The sequence below is a fragment of the Sitophilus oryzae genome, unplaced genomic scaffold, assembly GCF_002938485.1.
Source record: "Sitophilus oryzae breed Bouriz unplaced genomic scaffold, Soryzae_2.0 scaffold_1396_pilon_pilon, whole genome shotgun sequence".
NCBI classification, from domain to species: Eukaryota; Metazoa; Arthropoda; class Insecta; order Coleoptera; family Curculionidae; genus Sitophilus; species Sitophilus oryzae.
In genome coordinates this window covers 8,540,238-8,564,134 of record NW_022146055.1, presented here as the reverse complement: position 1 = coordinate 8,564,134, position 23,897 = coordinate 8,540,238, and the positions used below count along the sequence as shown (strand labels likewise).

Here is a 23,897-nt window from a genome sequence, read left to right as displayed (position 1 = left end):
TTATACAGAATTGTAAGTTTAATGTATTTAAGATTGTAAGTTGTAAATTTTGGGTTCGTTGAAGGACTATTAGAGCCACAATTTAAAAATATTTTTACAAGATACAGAGTGTCAGAAATAAGTAAAAATATAGCTATATCTTTTTAAATAGAACATCCTGTATATTATTCTATTTTTAGGTTCTATGAGTGAAGTAAAGGTAAATTTGATTAAGGTTTATCACACTTAAACCATACCGTTTTTGAAATATTTTCAATTTTATAAAATTGCAGTAAAAATTTTAAGGCTTCATTTCTCCAAGTTTATCAAAGTTTTTAATACTAAATATTTACTGAAGTTTGTTTATTGACCAGATATTGTGTTGCAATAATAAACAAAATACTACCTTATACAGAGCGTCCAAAAATTTATAATAAATAATTACTAGCTTTAAACGGCAATAACATGTTTAATTTAAATGGAACACCATGTATATTTTACGTGAATCAAATGCACAATTTAATTATCTATCAAATTGTGTTATACCATTTTTCACCTATCTCTCTTCAAGTTTTTGTTAGGGTTACGACGCTCCCTTCTTAACCTCCGATCGTTACCACTTTTCCTGACGCGTCTCACATGAGACACGGCTTTAAATTTTTACTCCCATCGCGCGTAAAGAAGTTCCACTTCAACAATAGACATTTTTCCTATTCATAGACAGATTTCCCAGACATTCTATTCCTAGACTTGTATTCGATCATTATTAATTTTTCAAAATTAGTATTTGTTTTAACGTATAATTTGGATATACCATTCGAATTAGGTACTGTTCATCAGAAAAACCTTTGGTTTTATGAGAAGTTCAATACTCACTTAAAGAAGTCCGTCCGGCAGAACAACTTGCTCTCCCTACTAAAGCACTTATCCGTGAGCGGGGCCTGGCAGTCGAAACAGCGAACGCAGTCCGCATGCCACGCTCGTTCCAAGACATTTAGCAGGAATTTGTCCAGGATCGGCTTGTCGCAAGCGGCGCATGCGATAAGCATTCCTGCGGCCGGTTCGCACCTCCCTAAAACAGAAAAGATTATTACAATTATTTTTTTCTTCGTTACTTTTACAGTTATATCCGCCAGGTCGAGCACAGCCCTACTTGACGTAAAAAGCTGATTTTTGGAAAACAGATTGACTTACTGGTGTAGAGGTTCGTTAAGAAGGGATTTTTCGAAACTCGAATTCTAAGGGGGTGAAACTAGCGATGGGAACTGTCGAATGAATTAGACTATCGAATGGTTAATGAATGAATGATTTCAACTATCGAATGGTTTTATTCGAATAAAATCATTCATTCATTTGTATACTAAAGCATATGTGACAACCTCGCCGTGCGACTAAATGGTTATCGTTGAGCCACGACTATCGAATGCTTTTGATAAATGAAATTTAGTATTCGTTTGATTTTTGTATGCGTCAGTGCATTATTAGTAGTAGTGGGAACTATCGAATGAATACTATCGAAACATTCGATAGTTGCAATTCATTCGAATAATTCGATAGTTAGTAAGAAAACATTCGTTGAAAACTATTCGAATAAAAATTATCGAATAGATCCGTCATCTGCCTTGAAATATTGTATTCTAGTAATTCGGCAGCAAAAACCATTCATTTATAAAATTCATTCATTTATAAAATTCATTCATTTATAAAATTCATTCATTTATAAAATTCATTCATTTATAAAATTCATTCATTTATAAAATTCATTCATTTGTAAAATTCATTCATTTATAAAATTCATTCATTTATGAAATTCATTTATTCGTCAGGATCGATTATAATAAAATATTAACTGAATTTTAGTTGTCGCCCGGCGACGTAGGTTTCCGAGAAAGCGGTCGGTGGCAATGCTATGAAAGAAGCCGGCATCTTTGATTTTTGCGGAGTCATATATAGATAAGGACACATTATTTTTTTATTGAGGTGCTAGTATTTACACAGAAAATACATTATGAAGGGCGCTGTTGCCATATTTTTGTATTAGTTGATATTAGCAAAGAATATTATTGTTTGGCTTTAGTTAGTTAGGGATAGTATGTCTATATATTCTGAATTTTTTTATTAATATTCTGTTGTTACACTGCAATAATACTTGTTATTTTGGATGTAGGAAAATTATTTTGAATGTTTTTAAGCAAAGACTGGTTTAATAAATAATAATAACAGTAATAATTTGTTATACCTATTAACAACAAAATTTAAAATCATTTAATATAAATATTTTTTTTAAGTAGTAGCAAAATATAAACAACAAATTAGATGTCAAAATTATTTATATTAGATCCTATTTAAAAATAATATAGTCTCTAATTTTTTTGGCAACGTTGGTTTATTAAATAATAATAATTACAGAACTAATTTGTTATATTAACAACAAATTTTAAAATCATGAAATATAAACATTTACTAATTTTCTAAGCAAGCGGTGTAATGGAAGGAAAATATAAATAAAAAATTAGAAATCAAAATTATTTATATTACTATTTAAAAATTATATTTACTTTTACTGGCATTTACTTTAAAAAATAAATGAAATATTTCTTCGCAAAAAACTACATGTAAGAGAATTAGCATAAACAAAATACAAACATCGTTAACTTTTTTTTTAAATTGGCACGTGTAAAATTTTCATTTTAGTTTTCTCACCCCATAGTTTGAGTTCGATAACCATTTATTTAACCACATTACTTAAATATAATTATTAAGTTCCAACTAATTCATAGGTATTATTAAAACATCTAAAATACAAATATGTATTTTTAAATTAATTGTAAGTTCATCTCATCTCTCTTAAAAATTGCTACTTCCCAAAATTTCCCATTAAAAAATAGACCATATACCATATAAAATTAAATAATTGAAAGATCGGACTACGGAAAACCACACAAATTATCGAAAAAATTTTGACCACCTGCACATGCACACAATCGTCAATAAATAAAATTAAAAAATAACTACTATTTTAGTATTTTAACTATTTTAATAAACGCAAAAATAGCACAGTATTTATACGGCGAAGTTATAAAAATTTGGAAGAACCAATAATGCACTGACGCATACAAAAATCAAACGAATACTAAATTTCATTTATCAAAAGCATTCGATAGTCGTGGCTCAACGATAACCATTTAGTCGCACGGCGAGGTTGTCACATATGCTTTAGTTTACAAATGAATGAATGATTTTATTCGAATAAAACCATTCGATAGTTGAAATCATTCATTCATTAACCATTCGATAGTCTAATTCATTCGATAGTTCCCATCGCTAATTATTAGTTCTTCCAAATTTTTATAACTTCGCCGTATAAATACTGTGCTATTTTTGCGTTTATTAAAATAGTTAAAATAAATGAAAAAAAATTTGTGTGGTTTTCCGTAGTCCGATCTTTCAATTATTTAATTTTATATGGTATATGGTCTATTTTTTAATGGGAAATTTTGAGAAGTAGCAATTTTTAAGAGAGATGGGATGAACTTACAATTAATTTTAAAAATACATATTTGTATTTTAGATGTTTTAATAATATGAATTAGTTGAACTTAATAATCATATTTAAGTAATGTGGTTAAGTAAATGTGCGGTTATCGAACTCAAACTATGGGGTGAGAAAATTAAAATTAAAGTTTTACACTTGCCAATTTAAAAAAAAAGTTAACGATGTTTGTATTGTGTTTATGCTAATTCTCTTACATGTAGTTTTTATGAAGAGAAATATTTCATTTACTTTTAAAGTAAATGCCAGTAAAAGTAAATATAATTTTTAAATAGTAATATAAAGCACCTAATATAAATAATTTTGATTTCTAATTTTTTATTTATATTTTCCTTCCATTACACTGCATGCTTAGAAAATTAATAAATGTTTATATTTCATGATTTTAAAATTTGTTGTTAATATAACAAATTAGTTCTGTAATTATTATTATTTAATAAACCAACGTTGCCATTTAGAGACTATATTATTTTTAAATAGGATCTAATATAAATAATTTTGACATCTAATTTGTTGTTTATATTTTGCTACTGCTTAAAAAAAATATTTATATTAAATGATTTTAAATTTTGTTGTTAATAGGTATAACAAATTATTACTGTTATTATTATTTGTTAAACCAGTTTTTGCTTAAAAACATTAAAAATAATTTTCCTACATCCAAAATAACAAGTATTATTGCAGTGTAACAACAGAATATTAATAAAAAAAATGCAGCATGTATAGACATACTATCCCTAACTAACTAAAGCCAAACAATAATATCCGGTGCTATTTTCTGTGTAAATACTAGCACCTCAATAAAAAAAATAATGTGTCCTTATCTATATCTGACTCCGCAAAAAATCAAAGATGCCGGCTTTTTTCATAGCATTGCCACCGACCGCTGTCGGGTCCCTCGGAAAGAAACCTACGTCGCCGGGCGACAACTAAAATTCAGTTAATATTTTATTATAATCGATCCTGACGAATAAATGAATTTCATAAATGAATGAATTTTATAAATGAATGGTTTTTGCTGCCGAATTACTAGAATACAATATTTCTAGGCAGATGACGGATCTATTCGATAATTTTTATTCGAATAGTTTTCAACGAATGTTTTCTTACTAACTATCGAATTATTCGAATGAATTGCAACTATCGAATGTTTCGATAGTATTCATTCGATAGTTCCCACTACTAGGTGAAACTATCCCTCAAATATTAAAATATTTTTTATTTAAAAACCGGTGAGTTTTTCGGAAAAACTCTTAAACACGTATATTTTATTTTGTTGTTTTATATATTTTAAGATTTTTTATAAATTTATACAGGGTGTTTCATAAAATATGACCATTGAGTAATCACGATTCTGCTTAAACTGCTTGAGGTTTAAAGCTGATTTTTGGCAAACGGATTGACTGTGGGGTGTAGAGGTTCGAAAAGGAGGGGTTTCTTGAATCTCAAATTCCAAGAGGGGAAAACGCCCCTCAAATATTACAATATTTATTATTTAAAAAACGGTTAGTCTTTCGGGAAAACGCTTGAATAAGCATAATTTATTTGGTTTTTTACATATCTTGAAATTTTTTAAAAAATCATACAGGGTGTTCCAAGTTATATAATAATATCACCATATTGTTTTTTTTTATGCTGACATAAATGTGAGAAAATTTTATCCAGTTTGTATGTTAATGGAAATTCTTGCTTTGCTTTATCATCACCATTACAAATGATTAATTCGACGCGAACGAAGTCGCTGGTACACGATAGTTACTATATAAAATGATATTCTATTATGATTAAAAAAATACAAGGGAACTGTTTACATTTACTTAGTATAATCGAGGTAGTAGATTATTCTTTTATAATTATGGTGCTTTGCAATTGCCAAGTCAATATAATTGTAACAAAAATAAAGATGACTAATATTGATATAACAATTTATAACAAAATTTTTGAATATGTGCTTAAAGAGAGACTAAATAAAATAAACTGACTTGGTTTAACATAGTGTTGCACAAGACAAGAATTCTTGTCTTGAGATTCAAGACAAGACATTTTCCAAGTCTTGTATTGCAGATTTCTTGAATGACACAGTCTTGTCTTGTCTTGCAAGACTCTTAAAATTTCTTGTTTTGAAAAATTTTACATTCTAACAAAAAGGTAATAATATTTCTATATTTTATGTCATAAAAAGAAAGGAAAGCATCGTATACAAAATGTAATACGGAAAAATGAACAACAACGATGCTAATTTTGTCAAAAAAAATCTTAACGGACCGCAAACGAACTACGTCAACTCGCCCGTTTGACGAAACAGGAGCCTTTACCAAATAAAAGCTGAATATGAATAAGTAAGGTTAAGTTCTTTTTTAATTCTAGGTGTTAATTCTTGTTAGTTTATTATGTTCTATTTTGGTTACTCGTTTGTTACTTTTATTTTTTATGGTATTTATTTGATTTTTTTACTATGAAGATTGGTTGGAAAAGTTTGGACACAGGGTGTACAGAAAGGTCATGCTAGAGTGTACTATTTGCGCTATTTGATACTTTGATATTATTTTTTGTTCGCGGAGCAATTTCGTGCATGAAAAGTAGTACCAAATAGCGCAAATAGCGTGCTCCACGAACCCACCATTAGTTTCAACTACCGGTAGTTTTTTTTATAATACCATTATACCAATATAATTTTCTAAATAATACCAATTACCGATATACGGTTTGTTGCCTCGACTTTATTTCATTTCATTCCCAACTCTAAAACACTGGCTATGATAGAAAAAAAAATTAACACTGGTCAATATTAATGCCGGGTTTATACAACATTTGCATAAGTCCTAATAATAATCACAGTCTTAATCATCGTCATAATCACAACGCAATTTTAATGTGCGTTTATAGAACATTTTCATAATCATAATTTTTTATATCAGTGAAGTTGGGTAACATAATAATTAAAGGCTAAGTTCATGGTAGATGGCAACAGGTTTATATGAAGTGGATAGTTTAACTTTTATGATTATGACTATGATTGTGATTACGACTATGTAAATGTTGTATAAACCCGGCATAACTTGCGCAAAGACCTAACTATCACTTAAAAAAATGGATCATTTCTAACTTTCAAGAAATCTTGAATTCAAGAAATCTTGCAAGACTCTTGAAATTTCTTGCATATTAAAGTCTTGTCTTGAAATTCAAGACAAGAAATTTTGAAAGTCTTGTCTTGAATTTCTTGCAAGACTTTTTCAAGACTCTTGTGCAATACTAGTTCTTAGTCAACAGCATAACCATAATATCCGCATTTTAAGTATTCCTTTAGATATATTCATTAACTTATGAAAAATATATTTTTTACTAATTTTAAGTGTTTTCAGTTAGATGGCTTACTACTGAAACGAGTGTCCTATTTCTTTGAAATTGGATTAATCAAAACAAAATCTAACATCAGATATCATCAAACCAAAATAACAAACAAATGTCTTCATTTCTTTTTGTCAATTAATTTAAAAAACGTTTGTTCTAAAATATGTATTTTCATTCATCGAAAATTTCCTGTTTTAATGGCAATTGTTAGTAATGAACCCACCACAGAGGTATAAAAGTTAAAAACACAACTTCTATTCAAATTAATTTCTCACCTGGCGTATAACTACTTTATGTTTAATAAGGCGTGTTTAATTTCATTACAGTTATTTCATAAAGCGACGCAGTTTACAGTCAATCACTCTGAAAACGATCATCTTACGAGCTGTTTATTTAATCCACTTTGTCGCTCTCGCCTATGATTGGTTAGCCTAATAGTCACCGTGATTATCTTTCCCAAGTCCAATCGAAGCGCTGGCACTTAACACCACGACAAATTATCATCGGAATATGTAATTTTAATCAATTCAGCTACTAATGTGAAATTTATTGGACGTTTGCAATTGATATGCTAAGTAGCTGTAAATTCGATAATCGACGCGTGAGAATTGAACAATCTTCAATAACGAGTTACCATCTTTAACGTGTACAGATGGAGTATATACACTGAGGAAATAAATTATTTGATCCAAATAAAACGGAGGATCAAGGTAAAACTTCAGAAAAATAAGTAAACATGGAGTATGAATAAATATCATTAGTTTGTAGTGGAGTGTAATGTAATATCTCTCTCTGCAATCATTCCTCATAGCTGAGGGTCGTGACTTCTATGAACGTACTTTTTGTTTTATAAGATCTTTCCAGGCTAATCTGTCTTCAGCTCGATGGATAGCTGAGTGTAGGGGTAGACCCGTTGTTTGTCTTACTTGATCGATCCATCTTGTTGGGGCCCGACCTCTACATCTTTTTCCTTGGACATCACCAGTTATAATAATTTTTTCCATGTTGTCGGCAGCAATGTGTCCAAAGTACTCGAGGATGCGTTTCAGACAGATAGCCGACAGTCGTGTACTTATGTTAAGCTCATTTATTATTGACACATTAGTTCTTCTAGCTGTCCAATGTATTCTCAGCATACGTCTGTAGCACCACATTTCAAAGCTGTCTATCATGCGCCTTTCAGATAATTTGATGGTCCAGGATTCCACTCCATAAAGAAATATTGAGAAGCCAATTGTATGCAGCAAATTATTTTTTGTGTGGGTTGTTATCACTTTGCTCTGCCATATTCTGGTAAGACGCGTTGTGGCGGTTTTTGCTAACTATATTCTGCGTCTAATTTCTATTTTACAATTGCCTTCGTCGTTTAGGTTTGATCCGAGATAAAGAAAATGATGAATCACTTCGATACTATTAAGTTGGAAAGATTTTTGTAGGGTTTTTCCTCTGTCCACGAACATAACTTCATTTTTTGGCGGTTGATAGTTAGTCTTTTCTGTCGTCTGCAAATCGGAAGTTGTTGATTTTAGCTCCTCCTACACTGATACCTCCATCCCAGTCTTCTAGAGCTCTATTCCCGTATCTATTTCCCATATAATATATTAAAGAGGATGGGTAAGAGTATACACCCCTGTCGGACGCCTTTATATGTTTGAAAGTGTTCAGACATGTGTTCATCCACTTTTACCATTGCTGTGTTATTAGTATATCGATTAGCTCTCGATCAACGCTACAAGATGTTCTGGTATCCCCATTTCTCTTAAAATCCTCCAGAGTTTTATCCATTTGACACCGTCAAATGCTTTGTTATAGCCAACAAAGCAAATGACGATACATTAAATTCGCACATTGACACAGTTGATCGCACTGCCTTTGACAAATCCTGCTTGTTGTTTAGGTCTTTGGGAGTCGATATAATATTTCAAACGCTCATTTATTATATTTAGCATTGTTTGCTGGGATGTGACAGAAGCGAAAGTGTTCTATAGTTGTTGCACTTGTTGGTTGAACCTTTCTTTTGTAGGGGTATGATAAATGAAGTTGTCCACTCTTTGGGCCATTTACATGTCCTCCAGATATTGTTGCAGATGTTACAGATCTTTCTTATTGCCTCATTATCCATATTTTTTAAAACTTCGCCAGTTATTTCATCTGAGCCGGTAGCTTTATCATCTTTAAGTTTGTGGATAGCTTTTATGAATTCACTGGTCATGATTTCTGGTAATGTAATATACAGGGTGGTCCGCACTGTATTCCGGAAATTTCGGCAGCATATTCCGCACATAAAAATAAGCAAAAAAGATTGTATAAGTGTATGCCCTAAAATGCTTAGTTTCGGAGATACAGGGTGTAGAAGTTTCAATTTTATTTAGATTTTTTCCTAATAATTTCTGAAGCGGCGTCAATATTTGGATTAAAATTGGTGTCTGGTAGTTTTTTGGCATGAGAAATTTGATTTTGATGTCAATATGACTCGTATTTGCAGGGGGCGCCACCTATATTTGTTTTAACTGTTTTGAAGGGTAATAACTTTTTGTCCGTACCTGTATAAAATTACTAAGTGAAAAAATATGCATTTCCCATACCATACCATAATGCTTCTCCCTTGAAACGGGACACGGAGTTGAGCTGCATTCAAGCGTGCTCGTCTTCCAGATGCTCTCCAGACCAAAGTTCGTCGCGAGTCTGACACTAGGCCTGTTCTTGTTTCATCACTAAACATGTCGAAATTCCAATTAGGTCCATTTGCTCTCATCTCCTCAGCCCATTGTACTCGCGTAATTTTGTGCTGTAAATTAAGCTTCGGAACACGTAGAGGCCTCCTTAAATGCAATCATCTGTCATGAAGTCTTCTTGCTATGGTCTTTCTTGAAACATTTACTCGTTCAAGGCGAGCTAACTCATTTTTAATAGCAGTACTAGACAGCAGGGGTTTGCGTCGTGCAATTAGGGATATTTGACGGTCTGGCACAGCAGTAGTAACTCTCTTTCTACCTGTTCCAGGCCGGTCTGTAGCCTCGTTTGTATCCTGAATTCTTTTAATATTCGCGAAACATTGCTTTGGTTAACTCCTATTTCAGCTATTGTAACTTGCCGGTAGCCCTGTTGAGACAGTATTAAACTGTGAAATAATGTTTCTAGGCATTTTGAGGCCAAAACAATGGTCAAATTTCTTCTCAAACCCAAGAGACCACAAATCGAAATGTGCAAGAATTTGTAATAATATTGGGTCTGAACGATAAACATTGTTTACCATATCCATTTTAACAAAAAAATGTTTATTACATATTATCAAAGCTTTGTATAAAAAAGATTCTTTAAATTCCTTTCCGTATATTTTTAAACGATATATATGCAATAATTTTGGCCATGTGTGTATAATAGTTTCACCGATGTGCGTCTTGTGTTTATGTAAATAGGATTAAAACGTAGCCAGTTGTAAACAACCATGGAACAAGTTGACATTTTATTTAAATAAGCCATGTATACCTTACAAAAGAATAAAAGGATTACGACCCATTAACTTATGTATTCAGGTTAGAACTAAACGATATAGACCAGGGACGGATTTTTATCACTTAATAATAGTCAGTGATACATACGACTGAAAGGTTGTGTAAAATTTCAAAATTGAATCCATTGTCAGTATAGGAAGGTATTTATTTCATAATTTATCATTGGAATTTATCGCTGGAATCATGTAGGTACCTATATAAAATTGGTTTCTTTAAGAGTCCATTTCACTAGTCCGAAAAAGTAGTAAAATAAGCGTTCAGCATTTAACGTTTTATGTAAAACTGGCTAGGTATTTTTACACAAATGAAGAAGAAAATTAAAGATAAAGGATTATACTATATCCGTATTGTAGCACATTTTTAGACAACTTCTTTATTTTTAAGATTTTGATGGTCAAACATCAACAAAATATTCCTTATGTTTGGACTAAATTTTCTCGAAAATAAAGACATAATTTAAAATTCCGTTACAATACGGAAATAGAATGAAGTTTTGTTATTACAGTGATATAAAATTTATATGGCTTTGTAACAAATTACTCGCTACTTATGGCAAATGCTGAAGCTCTGCAAACCTTAATCAAAGCACGTATGTTTGGAATTTTGGTTATGGCTTAACACGACAGGATCGGGCTAAGCCTTAGACAGATTTCTGAAATATAATATATATTTCCTTCGGCCACACACCCGCTTTTCCCGACCCCTTAGAGCGACCCGAACATTACAGCGTAATAGATTCTTAATGGAGACGTTGAAATGTATTTATAGATATTTTAAGATATATGGAGATGGACAAATAGAAGTAGATTTATGGATAGAAATAATTGCTCACTATACAGGGTGTTTCAAAACAAATGCGAAAAACTTCATGGGGCGATTCCTTGTTCAATATTAGGGAGATATCGCGATACAAAGATGGCGAAAAAATAAAGTTTTTATTTTTTATTTTGAAAACGAAAAGCGATAGACTAATGAAATTTTATGGAAGCATTACTGTTATGAAAACACACTTTCTGGTAATTTTCTCACTTTTTTAAAATGAGTGGAAGGGGTTGAAATAAACTACCCCTATCATTCTTGTTAACGAAATATAAAGAAAAATCTTATCAAACACATGCACAAAAATTAATTGGGATAGTTTAGTTTGTTTAGAAACTTTTTTATCTTTTGTGTTTTTTTGATAAAACTCACCGATTTGAAATTAAAAAATAAAATGTAAAGCGTTACATGTCAGGGCAAATAATATTTTTAGATAAAGAATCAAGTGGGCTGCTGTAATTTTTTTAGGAAAAAATCCAGTCGGCCGCTGTCACTTTTAGATGTTTCTAATATTATTTTATTTGACATTACTCTACTGCAATACGTTATTATCTAGATTATTATTATCGTTATTATCACTAGATTCTTTATCTAAAAATGTTTTTTGTCCTGACATGTAATGCTTTACATTTTATTTTTTAATTTCAAATCGGTGAGTTTTATTAAAAAAAACAACACATAAAAAAGTTTCTAAACAAACTAAACTATCCAAATTATTTTTTTGCATGTGTTTGATAAGATTTTTCTTTAAATTTCGTTAACAAGAATGATAAGGGTAGTTTATTTCAACCCCTTCCACTCATTTTAAAAAAGCGAAAAAATTACCAGAAAGTGTGTTTTCATAACAGTGATGCTTCCATAAAATTTCATTAGTCTATCTCTTTTCGTTTTCAAGATAAAAAATAAAAACATTATTTTTCCGCCATCTTTGTACCGCGATATCTCCATAATGGTTGACTTTTGACCCAACGTTTATGAAGCAAACTACCCTTTATTTTGAACAAGGAATCACCCCCTGAAGTTTTTCGCATTTGTTTTGAAACACCCTGTATACATAATATAATGAACATACCTGTATACATAATATAATGAACATAATATATTCTGTCCAACGAGAAAAGACAGACTTTTACAGACGACATTCAAAAAATTTAAATGACTCATAATGATTGATAATTTATCCGTGAATTAAAATGATAGACAACAACTCTCACTGTCATTTATGCTCTCAATGGATAGACTATACATATAGTACAATTGTGATAGATACAGAAATACCTTAGTGTGGCTGTAGTTGAATAGAATATATACGTAGATACCTACTTTTTGATTTTATGGATATTAAAGTAAATATTTCTTTAATTAGGTATACTTGACAGGTTAATGTTAAACAGATCTGGTCATTAAAAATTTAAACAATGTATTGAATTTCATAAAAATCGATAAGAAATTAATATAGAGTACATTTTAAGTAGGTAATTTATTAATAGTAAAAATTATTTGTAGTGATATACCATGCTATAATAGGAATAATTAAATCCAGTTATAAAAATATTTACAAAACATATTTAGATATGCAAATTGATGTTAGATTAGTGCTATTAATAGAATTTTCATCATTCTAACCAATAAACAAAGGTCAAGCCTCTATGTTTATATATTAAATTATTGTTATTGAATTATACATTTCAGGTCTGTTTATTACCAACCAGCTCCGCTACAGGAATATACATATTATATAGTATATTTAAATGTAAACTTTTGGAAAAAGGTATTGAAAAGTTATTCCAAAGTATTGAGTAAGTAAGATGAGGAGAAATATCTCTTATGGGACTTTACTTGAAAAAGTGGTCACATAATAGAGAAGAATAAGCAACAAGCTTATTTTTTATCGGGGTAGCATATCACGAGATAGCGGGGTTAAATTGTTTTATAAAGGGGTAGATCTACCCCGAATGGAGTGGCTGTGGCAACACCGCCGTTACTACTTTTCTAATCGCTAGCTCGTCAGTCACGGCCGTCGTTCAAGGCCGTGTGTCACACATTCTTCATTAGAATTACAGATTTAAATGGGTCGATCTCTTGTTTAATGTGTTTTGGTCATATCTTTTTTTCTATAGTTTTCTGGTGATAATGCCGAAGGTTTTAATCTAAATAGTATTTTGCAAAATAGAGGGACGGCGAGGCCCAGGAAGAAAACAACATTCCTGGCTAAGAAACATACGCGATTGGTGTAACATCAGCGACGCAACCACCATATTTCGAAGAGCCGAAAACGGCACTCTACACGTTTTATGAAGAGTACAGACAATCGCCAACGTGCGGCTAAGCAGAAGGCACAAGAAGAAGATGAAGAAGTATTTTGCAAACTAAATTAAAAAATATGAATGAGAGAGAAAAAATGGTTATCCGGTCCTGTCCGACGTGTGTAGGCAGACTCAAAATCCTTTCGAATGCTCTCGAGCTAACATCTTTCAGAGACGTCAAGTCGTCTGAGAGAAGATTCTTAGCCGTGGGCTCGGGCGCTGCCTGTCAAGATATGACGTGCCTTTTGTTTTAACGGTTTGTAATTGTGCGCATTTACATTTCTTCCATTATTTATGGGAATATCGAATTACATATTATAATGAGTGGCGTTTGTATATATGTTTTTTATTTCGATAGTTGCTTAGCGAAGTGTCACGGAATTGAAAAATGGCTCGGCGTTATGGCTCCGGGCAATGTCGGGAATGATATATTGAACTGTATTTTTTATTTTCAATTTTCGTTTATTTGAAATATATTACCTACTGATGTTGATGAAAATAATTTGCATTTATTATTAATAGTATTCAAATGTAAAACTTGGAAAATAAGTTCGTCATAATAATGCTTTTATTTATTCACAATTCTAATAAACAATATGCATTCCTTCGGAAACTCTCTATTTATTTATCTAGTAATGCTAAAACACTCTATTTTAAAGTAGATTAGAGAAAATAGTATGATTCATTGGCAAGTAATGTAAACATTTACGATCCGGTAAAATTGTGATGTAAGAGGAGGCTTAGCTTGCCTACGGCGGTTCAGTAGTAGACTGGCCAGCCGGCTGTTGTGTTGTGTTTTGTCATAGAGCTGATATTTGGGGGTTCAGAGTCTTTTGACTATAAACGTTGCAAGTACACTAAGGCAACGGGTCGTTTGACCGGAAGAAAACCTCTGGTGACGTCTTTCCTTCGAGGTTGGTCTTGAGAGTTTGATGTCTCCCTTGTCTTCTCGATTGACACGATGCGGCGTTGGGGTAGAGAGACTAGTGAGGTACCCCAATTAGCTTATTCGATTGGGATGCGAATCTGTTTAGCGGCAGAGTTGCGTCCGGGGGAAGCCCCTATACTATTTCAGGTGACACTAGCTAGTTGTTGAAGATTATTAACCAGTATATAGAAGATAGAATTATATTTGAATTAGATGGAAAATATGGAATGGGATATATTGAATAGAATATATCAGTGGCTAGGGGGCGGAGTACCCCCGGGTGAGTCTTACTATTTAACTATTAATTTTATCCAGATCAGTAAATGTTTGTTTTGTTATTTTCAAGTACAATAAGAGAGTGCTTGCCGATGACCAACTAAATGGATATTTGAGGTGAATTTGCATTGTGAGACCCGGTTGAGTAAGCCCCAGAAATAAGCGATTTTACACAAATTTAGAGAATTAAAAAATGCCATAGGTTATTGTTGGGTAATACAACTGAGGTTCAAACCTTTGACCTTCGTCGCAGTTCAAACCACCGCGACCTTATAGATCTATTGTGTCCCTCTTTCTTGAGTTATAATATATCATACAGAATCAGGGCTTTGACAAAAGCCAGTATCTGAGACGGTTTTACAGAAGTTAGGTCTCCATCTGAGATATCAGTCGTACAAAAGTTCTTGAGTTCCGCTTTAAATTTGTTTCGGCTTGTGAAGCAGAACAGTTCTGGTACAGTTATTTGAGTGTTCGCCCCTTTTCTAATATAAAATATGTCCAGTGGATAAATCAGACCTTCTCCTAACGGAGGTTGGCTGTCATCATGGCTATTTTTATTTTATTTGTGACTGCTCCAAATAATCCATATGTCATTCCAGGTTCATTCTGAGGTTCTTCAGCCAGGATGTCCATCTTCTACCCCGACTACGTCCTCCTTGGATTTTTCCTTCCATAATATTCTGGAGTAATTGGTATTTAGGACCTCGTATAACTGTGCAAAATATTTTAATTTTTTCCTCTTAAGGGTTTTATGTATTTCTTCTTTTTTGTTCATACGGCGAAACTTATGGCGATATTTGTCTCTATCGACCCAAGAAATCCGTAACATGCGACGATAACACCACCTTTCGAAAGCCACCATGCAGTTTGTTAATTTCGACTGTTTTAAGTGTCTACGCTTCGGCATCATACAATAAGGTTGAAAACACGAGGTAGCATCGGAACATTCTTATTCTTAAATCTAAGGTTTTATCTCTACTGCAACGAAATTTCTTTAATTTTAAAAAAGAATTTCTTGCTATTTCAATCCTGGACTTTATTTCGTGCAATTGTTCGGCAGTTTCATTTATTATTCTGCCCAAGTATTTGTATCTCCAAAAAAACCGATATGGGTATTTCGCCACTGCAATAGGAAAGATAAAGGAAAACAATATAACATACGAACATCTTTCAATCTTTCAAAACACAAAATACACTTAGATGCATTTTATCACATACTAAACCAATAAATACCTCCAGAATAACAAAGAAAAAATGTAATATATAAAATACCATACGAATGCGATAAATTTTACATTGGTGAAACATCTAGACCCTTAATGTTCGAATTAAAAAACATAAATATTATTTAAAAAAGGGAGATTTTCACAAATCTAAGATTTGTCAGCATTCATGGGACACAGGTCACGGCATACATTTTAATTACGCCAAAATTATAATGAAAGAAGCGATAGCCTCTAAAATAAAAATAAAAGAGGCTTTTTTAATACAATCTAATAGAAATAAATGTATTGCTCATGCATCTGTAGATGTTAGTAATGTATGGCAATCGCTTCTTTGATTTTAAAGAACATGACATAAATAAACATAACATAAGTAAAAATTAAAAATAATCACACAGAAAGTTTGGGGTTTTTTGGTTTTACCTTATTAAGTAATTGTTATCAGGTAGTAATTGTTAATTTTGAAGTTTAACTTGATATAATGTCATTTTAACAGAATGTCAACAGTTTTTATAGACGTATCTGTTTTAAAAAAACTAAATTGTTTGCGAATAGTTGAATTTAAATACTTTAAATAGTTTTTTTTCTTTATTCTTCGTATTTTTTTGCTTCCGACGACGGAAAGAGATTTCCGAAACGTTAAGCATTTTTTTAGTTCGTTAGGCAAATTTGTATATCTGTAAACCTAACTTCTGACAAGTAGTTTCCGTTTGGATTAACGCAGAAGTGTTTACAAGAAATAACTATTTTATTTTGTAGATTTTCTTGCAGTTGCGAAATACCCCTATAGGATTTTTTGGAGAGATGAATCCGCCACATAGGTATAGACATTTTTTACAAGTATTTGTAGCGTTGGACTTTTTCTCGAACTTTTTTTCTAGATGTTGGACTTTTTGGTAGATCAGATCACAAACATGAATATATGTCAAAGATCAGAAATATGTTAACTGACTAGAACATCTATTATAACGAGATAAATTAAATAACAAGGAGATACATTTTTTGCTGATAAAACCTACCATCATACTATGCGATTCCCCAGAATCATCATGCTTGGCAAAATGCAAAATTATTCAAAGGTTTTCGCTTAAAAAATATTGAATTCTACAACAACAAAACAATGCGGTTTTAACGAAAAAGGGATAAAAGTGCACCATGAAAAGTGAGATTAAAAAAAGGACAAAAGGAACTGTGCACTATTACGATTTTTCTTCGGAAGACTGATTCCGACCGAAAACCGAGTAAATGATTCATTTATACAACAGACACAAAACCAATGACAAACATAATCTGTGATTTTTTTTCTTCTCGACGATGTGGTTCGTGGCAATGATAATGATAATTTATGTCAATAGCGTAAAACTTTTTTAACCGTTCGATTTGCCATACCTTTGTACCTGAGCTTAGTCAACTTGAAAAATTAATGGTTGGAGTAACTTTCGGGTTTTATTTTTTTTGCTTTCGTTGAAAAAATGTGGGTTTTGATAAGTAATATTACGTACTGGAAGTGAGAAAAATCAAAGTGTAGTCTGCACTGTTTTGATTTTCTTCTGTTTTTCGGATTTACAATTTTTAAAAATTGAATATAATAAAAACCACATGCTATAATAATTTACCGCAATACTACAATACAGCACATCATTTTACTTTGAAATCTAAACGTGTGTTTCACTAGCAATATTAGCATCAGGACCGAACTGGTCATATTGTAGCATAAATAATAATATTTGTGAAACATATTTCTATTAATAAATCAGGTTTCTGTATTCTATTTTTTAATTTTCTTATATACAGGGTGGCCCAAAAATAAGTGCAGATATTTTAACTGGTAGTATAGTTCAACCCCAGAAACATGCATATGAGGTTTTTTTCGCAAAAAAAAATTGAAAATTCGAAATTTTTGAAACATTTTTTGGATTTTTTTTTAGTTTTTAGTTAAGAAACATACTTTCTTGATAATATGGCAACATATGTATTAGATTAAATTTACAAGAAAGAAAATCCAGAAAAGATCCAGTGGTTCCCAAAATTTTAGCAAAAAATAATTTTTTTTTGAAATTTTCAGTAAAATAACTCCGTTATTTTGGACTTATTTGAAAAACGATAAAGAGAAAATATGTTCCTTTTATCGAGATCTATCATCTCTTAAAATATTTGCACTTATTTCTGGGACACCTTGTATATATGGCACTCGTAGTTCGCCATTTTATTTATACGGCAAGTTCAAACAGCCTGTGGTTACAAACTACCAAATAATATATCAAATTATTAAGATTTTGGGGCATAGATACCTGGTGTTAGGACTTTTGTTAAGCTATATTACAACCATCAATGTGGTAGAATAAAAAATATTTCCTGCAGTCTTTTATGTGATTGGTCAACCTTCCGAACCTTACGTTACATATTGGCGCCCAACGTGGGGCTGGTCACAACATCCTGGTTTTCAATCCCGAAAACCGAACGTGAAAATGGAACAGGGCACTCGTGCAGGAAGTGGGCCAGCATTCCCAACCCGGTTCAAAAACCAGCAGAATACAGTTCCACTTTAAATTTGCAATGAATTTGGATTTTAGTGTGCATTGCGATTCGGGTAATTCTCTGATTTCAAACGTTGGCCAACATCAAAGGCCAAAAAATACGTAAAAAAATTCCAATAGACATTTTGCTCCGTAAAGAATGACTTAATGATATTTAATATTTATATTTGAATAAGGTAGGTATCGGCCTGCTGTTTTTTACACAGGATGTTAAAAGACAATAAGAGAAAAAAAAGTACGCCATAAGTTAGAGACGAATTTTGATTTATTAGAAATTTAAATGTGTAATAGTAATAGCTTCTATCGATTTTTCCATATTTATGTAGGTATACAGGGTATACAAGAATGCACACTACAGAGATCTCGCAAACCAGAATTGACAGAAAGATTAAATTAGAATCACTGCCTGGAAACTTATATGGTGAAATTTTGATAAAATAATTTAGTATTCACTAAAAACACGGTCATGTCGCTAGTGGTAGGAAAAATAATTTTTAGAGGTTACTAGTTTATTTGGTTGCCTGTGATATGCATATACGGGGTGTTTCCTAATTAATCTAAAAAATAAAAAATCGTTAGAAAACGGCTTAAAGCGGGCTTTTAATAAGTATATTTATTCTTTTCACGGCAACCGTTTGATGAACAAGAAAAACTCCAGGCCAGAAGGATCCAAAAGGATGGCCAGTCAGAAAAAAATATATTTTCTTTAAAAAAGCAGTAGTGTACCATTTATGTTAAGCAAAATATCGATTTTTTTTTAATTTTTAACACACTGTAGATCAGAAAGGAAGTACCTACTTTAGACTCAATGGTTATATAAAAATTGTTTTAAGAACACATGAGGAATCACACCACAATTTTTAGACTAATTAGAAAACACCCTGTATATTGTCAACTTGACAATGATTGTTGATAAATTAAAAAATACCTTTTCTGTGAAAAAAGCCTGATTATCGCAGGAAAAATTTTGATTTTTATTGAATTTGGGCCTGCGTCTGCAAATACCGGTATGTTAATTACCGGTATTAAATTAGATATTCTATCTATCTAAATTTTAAATATCATAGTCAGAAATAGTTTTACTATTTATTAACTGTAAAAATGGTATACTTATAAGTTTTATCAAATATTGTGATTTACTTTCTACCTTGTAGTCAAAATTTATATTTAATAAACTGTAACATATATATATATATATATATATATATATATATATATATATATATATATATATATATATATATATATATATATATATATATATATATATATATATATATATATATATATATATATATTCTTATGTTTTATTAAAGTTACTCTGATATACTAATATGTCAGTGTAACTTTAAAACTAAATCCTTTGAAATCAAATATAAACATAAAAAATATTTACAGCAGAAAAGGCGAAGGCGCTGGGTTAAACGTAGTTTCATATCTATCTTAATAGAAGATTATTTTCTTTTATCTATGATTAGAATAAAGTTACCCCTTGCTAAACCCTATAACGTCCTATTTCGATATTTTAAAAAAATCAGATTACTTGCGAAAACATTTGGGAAACCGAATTATACCGATGTATATATTATTTTTTCTGACCCTCCCATTTTATTTTCCTTTGAAAAAATACAAATTTCACACTCACACTGCTTGATCAAAAAGTTGATATTATTATTTTATCGTTACGTAGCAGCCATCATCAACTTTGTTTTTTTTTCCACTTTTTAATTGCTTTCTTAAAATCTTATATATACCTCACTAATATAATGATATTACACATGCATTTACTCAAAAAATGTTGCCACTTTTTTACACAGACATAATAAAAGTAATAAATAGACCCATCTCTCACCAATACATTGCCTCTTATAGCAATATTCTTTGCTATACATTTGTTGGGCAAGTATGCTACATTATTGTCATTTGTGAGGTCCATAAGCATTTTAAAAGTGAAATAAAAAAAACAGGTCCGTTAAGTTCTATAAAAGTAGTAGTATAGTTCTTCTAAAAGTTAATCTAATAACATTCACTTGTAGAGCATGAAATCTAGCAATGGAAATGTAAATTTGTATTGCTATGCATTTTCAAATAACGCCAGAAAATAGTAGAAGAATATATATATTTGGAACAACTAATACTCAGCTCGAGATATCTACTACCAGAAATCAACAGAAGAAGTAAGTTACCATGGCGTACTTATAGATGAAATTCAATCATATTGAAATCTAGAATGCCACATTATCTAAAGAAGAAAACATTCGACCAATGTGTACTACCAGTCATCAACCAATATGGCAGTTTCAAGCATTCAATTCTACATTTATTCAAAAAATGATTGTATTATTTTACTTTACTATACCTACATAACAAAAAGAAAAAAATTGCAGGTGTTACTGTCCACCATTCAAGCAATTTTACATTCTATATCACAAATGGCAAATGTAAATATTACACGACATAATAACTTGAAATAATACCCATTGCTATAATTTCCGATTAGTGCAGATATATAATTATACTTTAATAGTAGATTATAATGAACAGCTTTTTTCACAGTCGTAGATTGACACACTAGCCGCAATTTAACAGGCACAAAATATTTGATTGCATTACGGCCCCGTATCTATTATTCATTGTTTTATGATTTTTGTTGATAAAATGTATTAATTATTCTCGATTTATATGTGCAAAAATAGGGAAAATAAAATATAGACAACAGTATGTAACTTAGTTGAAATATTTTGTAATTAACTGAATAATTGCAGAATACAATATGAGTTGAAACTTTATATTAAAAAAAAACACTGTATGCACTATGTGCGCTATTTGAAGTGAAACTTCTTACTAACAGCTTTTTAAATTGAAGAAGGGTATATATTTTTTATGAATGCTTTTTATAAACTTCAAAAAAATTAGAGTTAATATATACAGGGTGAGTTTCCTACGATGTTCTCTATGGGTATCTCGGAAAGTACTGGAGATAGAGAGTCGGTTAAATGGAGAAAGAATTGCAGTTTTGTAGGGTCATAAATATTCGCCTTTCAGATTTTTGAAAAAGTTCATGGCTTACTAGATATTTCGAAAAAAACAAATTTCGCCTATTTTAAAAATTAGCTCTAATTCCATTATAAGCTATTTTAGACAAAAAGTTTTCAGATAAAAGTTGTAGATAATCACATCCTTAATGAGACCGTGTCCTCCGTTTTTTTCTAAAGCCTGTCATTTGTGATATATGACACAAACATATGTTTTTTTAAATCGAAACCATAGTTGGCCATGACTTCATAAAAAGCGCCATTTTTTAAGCTTTTTAGAGATAGAAGCTATAATATCTTTTCTTCTAAAAATTACTGAGTTATAGCCAATTCTTATCATTTTTAAACAATTTCACTTAGTTAGCCATGGAAACAAGTTCAATCGCCGTTGCTCTCAGAAATGTTAAGCTGTCACATCCAAACTTTGTAAATTATAATAAACAAAAATTGTAAATATGAATTTTTCAAATGAAGAAAAGCATGTATATACTCGCGCATCAATAGAGTGGTTCCAACATGACTTTCAGTATGACACACCACCCCCCACCCTTCATAATGAAAGAAATTTTAAAAATTATTTATATCATAATTATACAAACGCAGGGATAGGAAGAGGTGGACTAATTGCATGGGCCTCCTCGATCACCTGACCTATCCATTTTAGAATGTTTTATGCGGTATAGTTAACAATAAGTGTTTATAAAAGAACTTATGAATTAAGAGAGGCACTCGAAGTGGCGGTACGAGAAAAGTTTAATTAAGTCGACCGGTCCTTTTGTGAGAATAAGTAGTAATTCAGTTTTAAAAAGATGCAACTCAAAACAATGGCGGATTTTTTGAACATTTTCTAAAATAACTTAAAGTGCATGTAGTGATATTATTTTTTTAAGTTTTAGTTTGTGTAATGTAAATTGTAAAGAACCGTTTAGTAATATATTCTAACTTTTCATAACTTATAAATCATAACAGAATTAGAATACCATGCAATCTAAGTGAAATTAGTCAAGAAAGATAAGAATTGGCTATAACTAAATTTAACTTTTCTAACATGTCTTGAAAACCGTTCTCTAAAAAAAGTAACATTCACCGGTCAACGTATCCTCGAAAATGTATGGTCAAGAAAGGTTGAACCAATAATCCTACACGCTTTTCTTCATTTGAAAAATTCATATTTACAATTTTTGTTTATTTTAATTTACAAAGATTGGATGTGACAGTCACATTTATGAGAGCAAAGACGATTAAACTAGTTTCCATGGCTAACTAAGTGAAATTGTTTAAAAATGATAAGAATTGGCTATAACTCGAAGTAATAAAGTAATTTTTCGAAGAAAACATATTATAGATTATATCGCTAAAAAGCTTAAAAAATGGCGCTTTTTATGAAGTCATGGCCAACTATTGTTTCCATTTAAAAAAACATATGTTTGTGTCATATATCAAAAATGACAGGCTTTAGAAAAAAACGGAGGACACGGTCTCATTAAGGATGTGATTATCTACAACTTTTATCTGAAAACTTTTTGTCTAAAATAGCGTATAATGGAATTAGAGATAATTTTTAAAATAGCCGAAATTTGTTTTTTTTTCGAAATATCTAGTGAGCCATGAACTTTTTCAAAAATCTGAAAGGCGAATATTTATGACCCCACAAAACTGCAATTCTTTTCCCATTTAACCGACTCTCTATCTCCAGTAGTTTCCGAAATACCCATAGAGAACATCGTAGGAAACTCACCCTGTATAACCGTATACTATTCTAGCTTTATAATTTTATATTTTTTTTTAATTTTTATTTTATAGAAATTAATATAGCGACACAACTTTATAGGCAAATGTTAGCGTTATTCGAGGCACCATCAAAGAAAGCAATATACGCTTAGTCCCAGAGATGTTACAGCTTATTTTGCCATACAAAGGAAAAATGAGAGTAGTCCACGCGTAATTGCATTTTTCTCTGTTAGAAAAATATGTTATCGATAAAAAGAAAGCCCCTTACTAACTAGTTCTAGTAGTTCGGTGACAGAATGACCCGTGGCCCGTGGCTAACGTCATGTTGGTTATGAATGACCTAACTTCAAATCAAGAATCGTGTTTTTTTTAATTCTGGATATTAAAGATTTATTGAAATCCTTGAAATGAAAACTGGGTATACCCATTACTATTCTTGATCTAAAAAGTGCATTTTTGATTATTGACTTGGGCTAGGATATTAAAATATTGGTTAAAATATGGTTGGATTGTAGGACATAAATAGACGTAAGTGTGGTTATTTGTATAGGTATTTATAAAGCTTACCATCTGTTTTGCATTTTCCATTTTTGATGACACAATTGATTTTATTTGTGAAATGCCCACAAAAGACCTACCAATGA

The 23,897-nt window shown here is 31.1% G+C and overlaps 1 protein-coding gene across 1 annotated transcript in view; it reads right to left on the bottom strand.

Moving 5' to 3' along the window:
- Positions 1-23,897, bottom strand: part of LOC115875990 (LIM/homeobox protein Lhx5) — a 179,380-nt gene that overhangs the window by 143,835 nt on the left and 11,648 nt on the right. The window contains exon 2 of the mRNA XM_030891634.1: positions 856-1,051. Within this exon, the coding sequence (XP_030747494.1) occupies positions 856-1,028 (173 nt within the window). The 5' untranslated portion in view covers positions 1,029-1,051. The remainder of the gene's footprint in view (positions 1-855; positions 1,052-23,897) is intronic.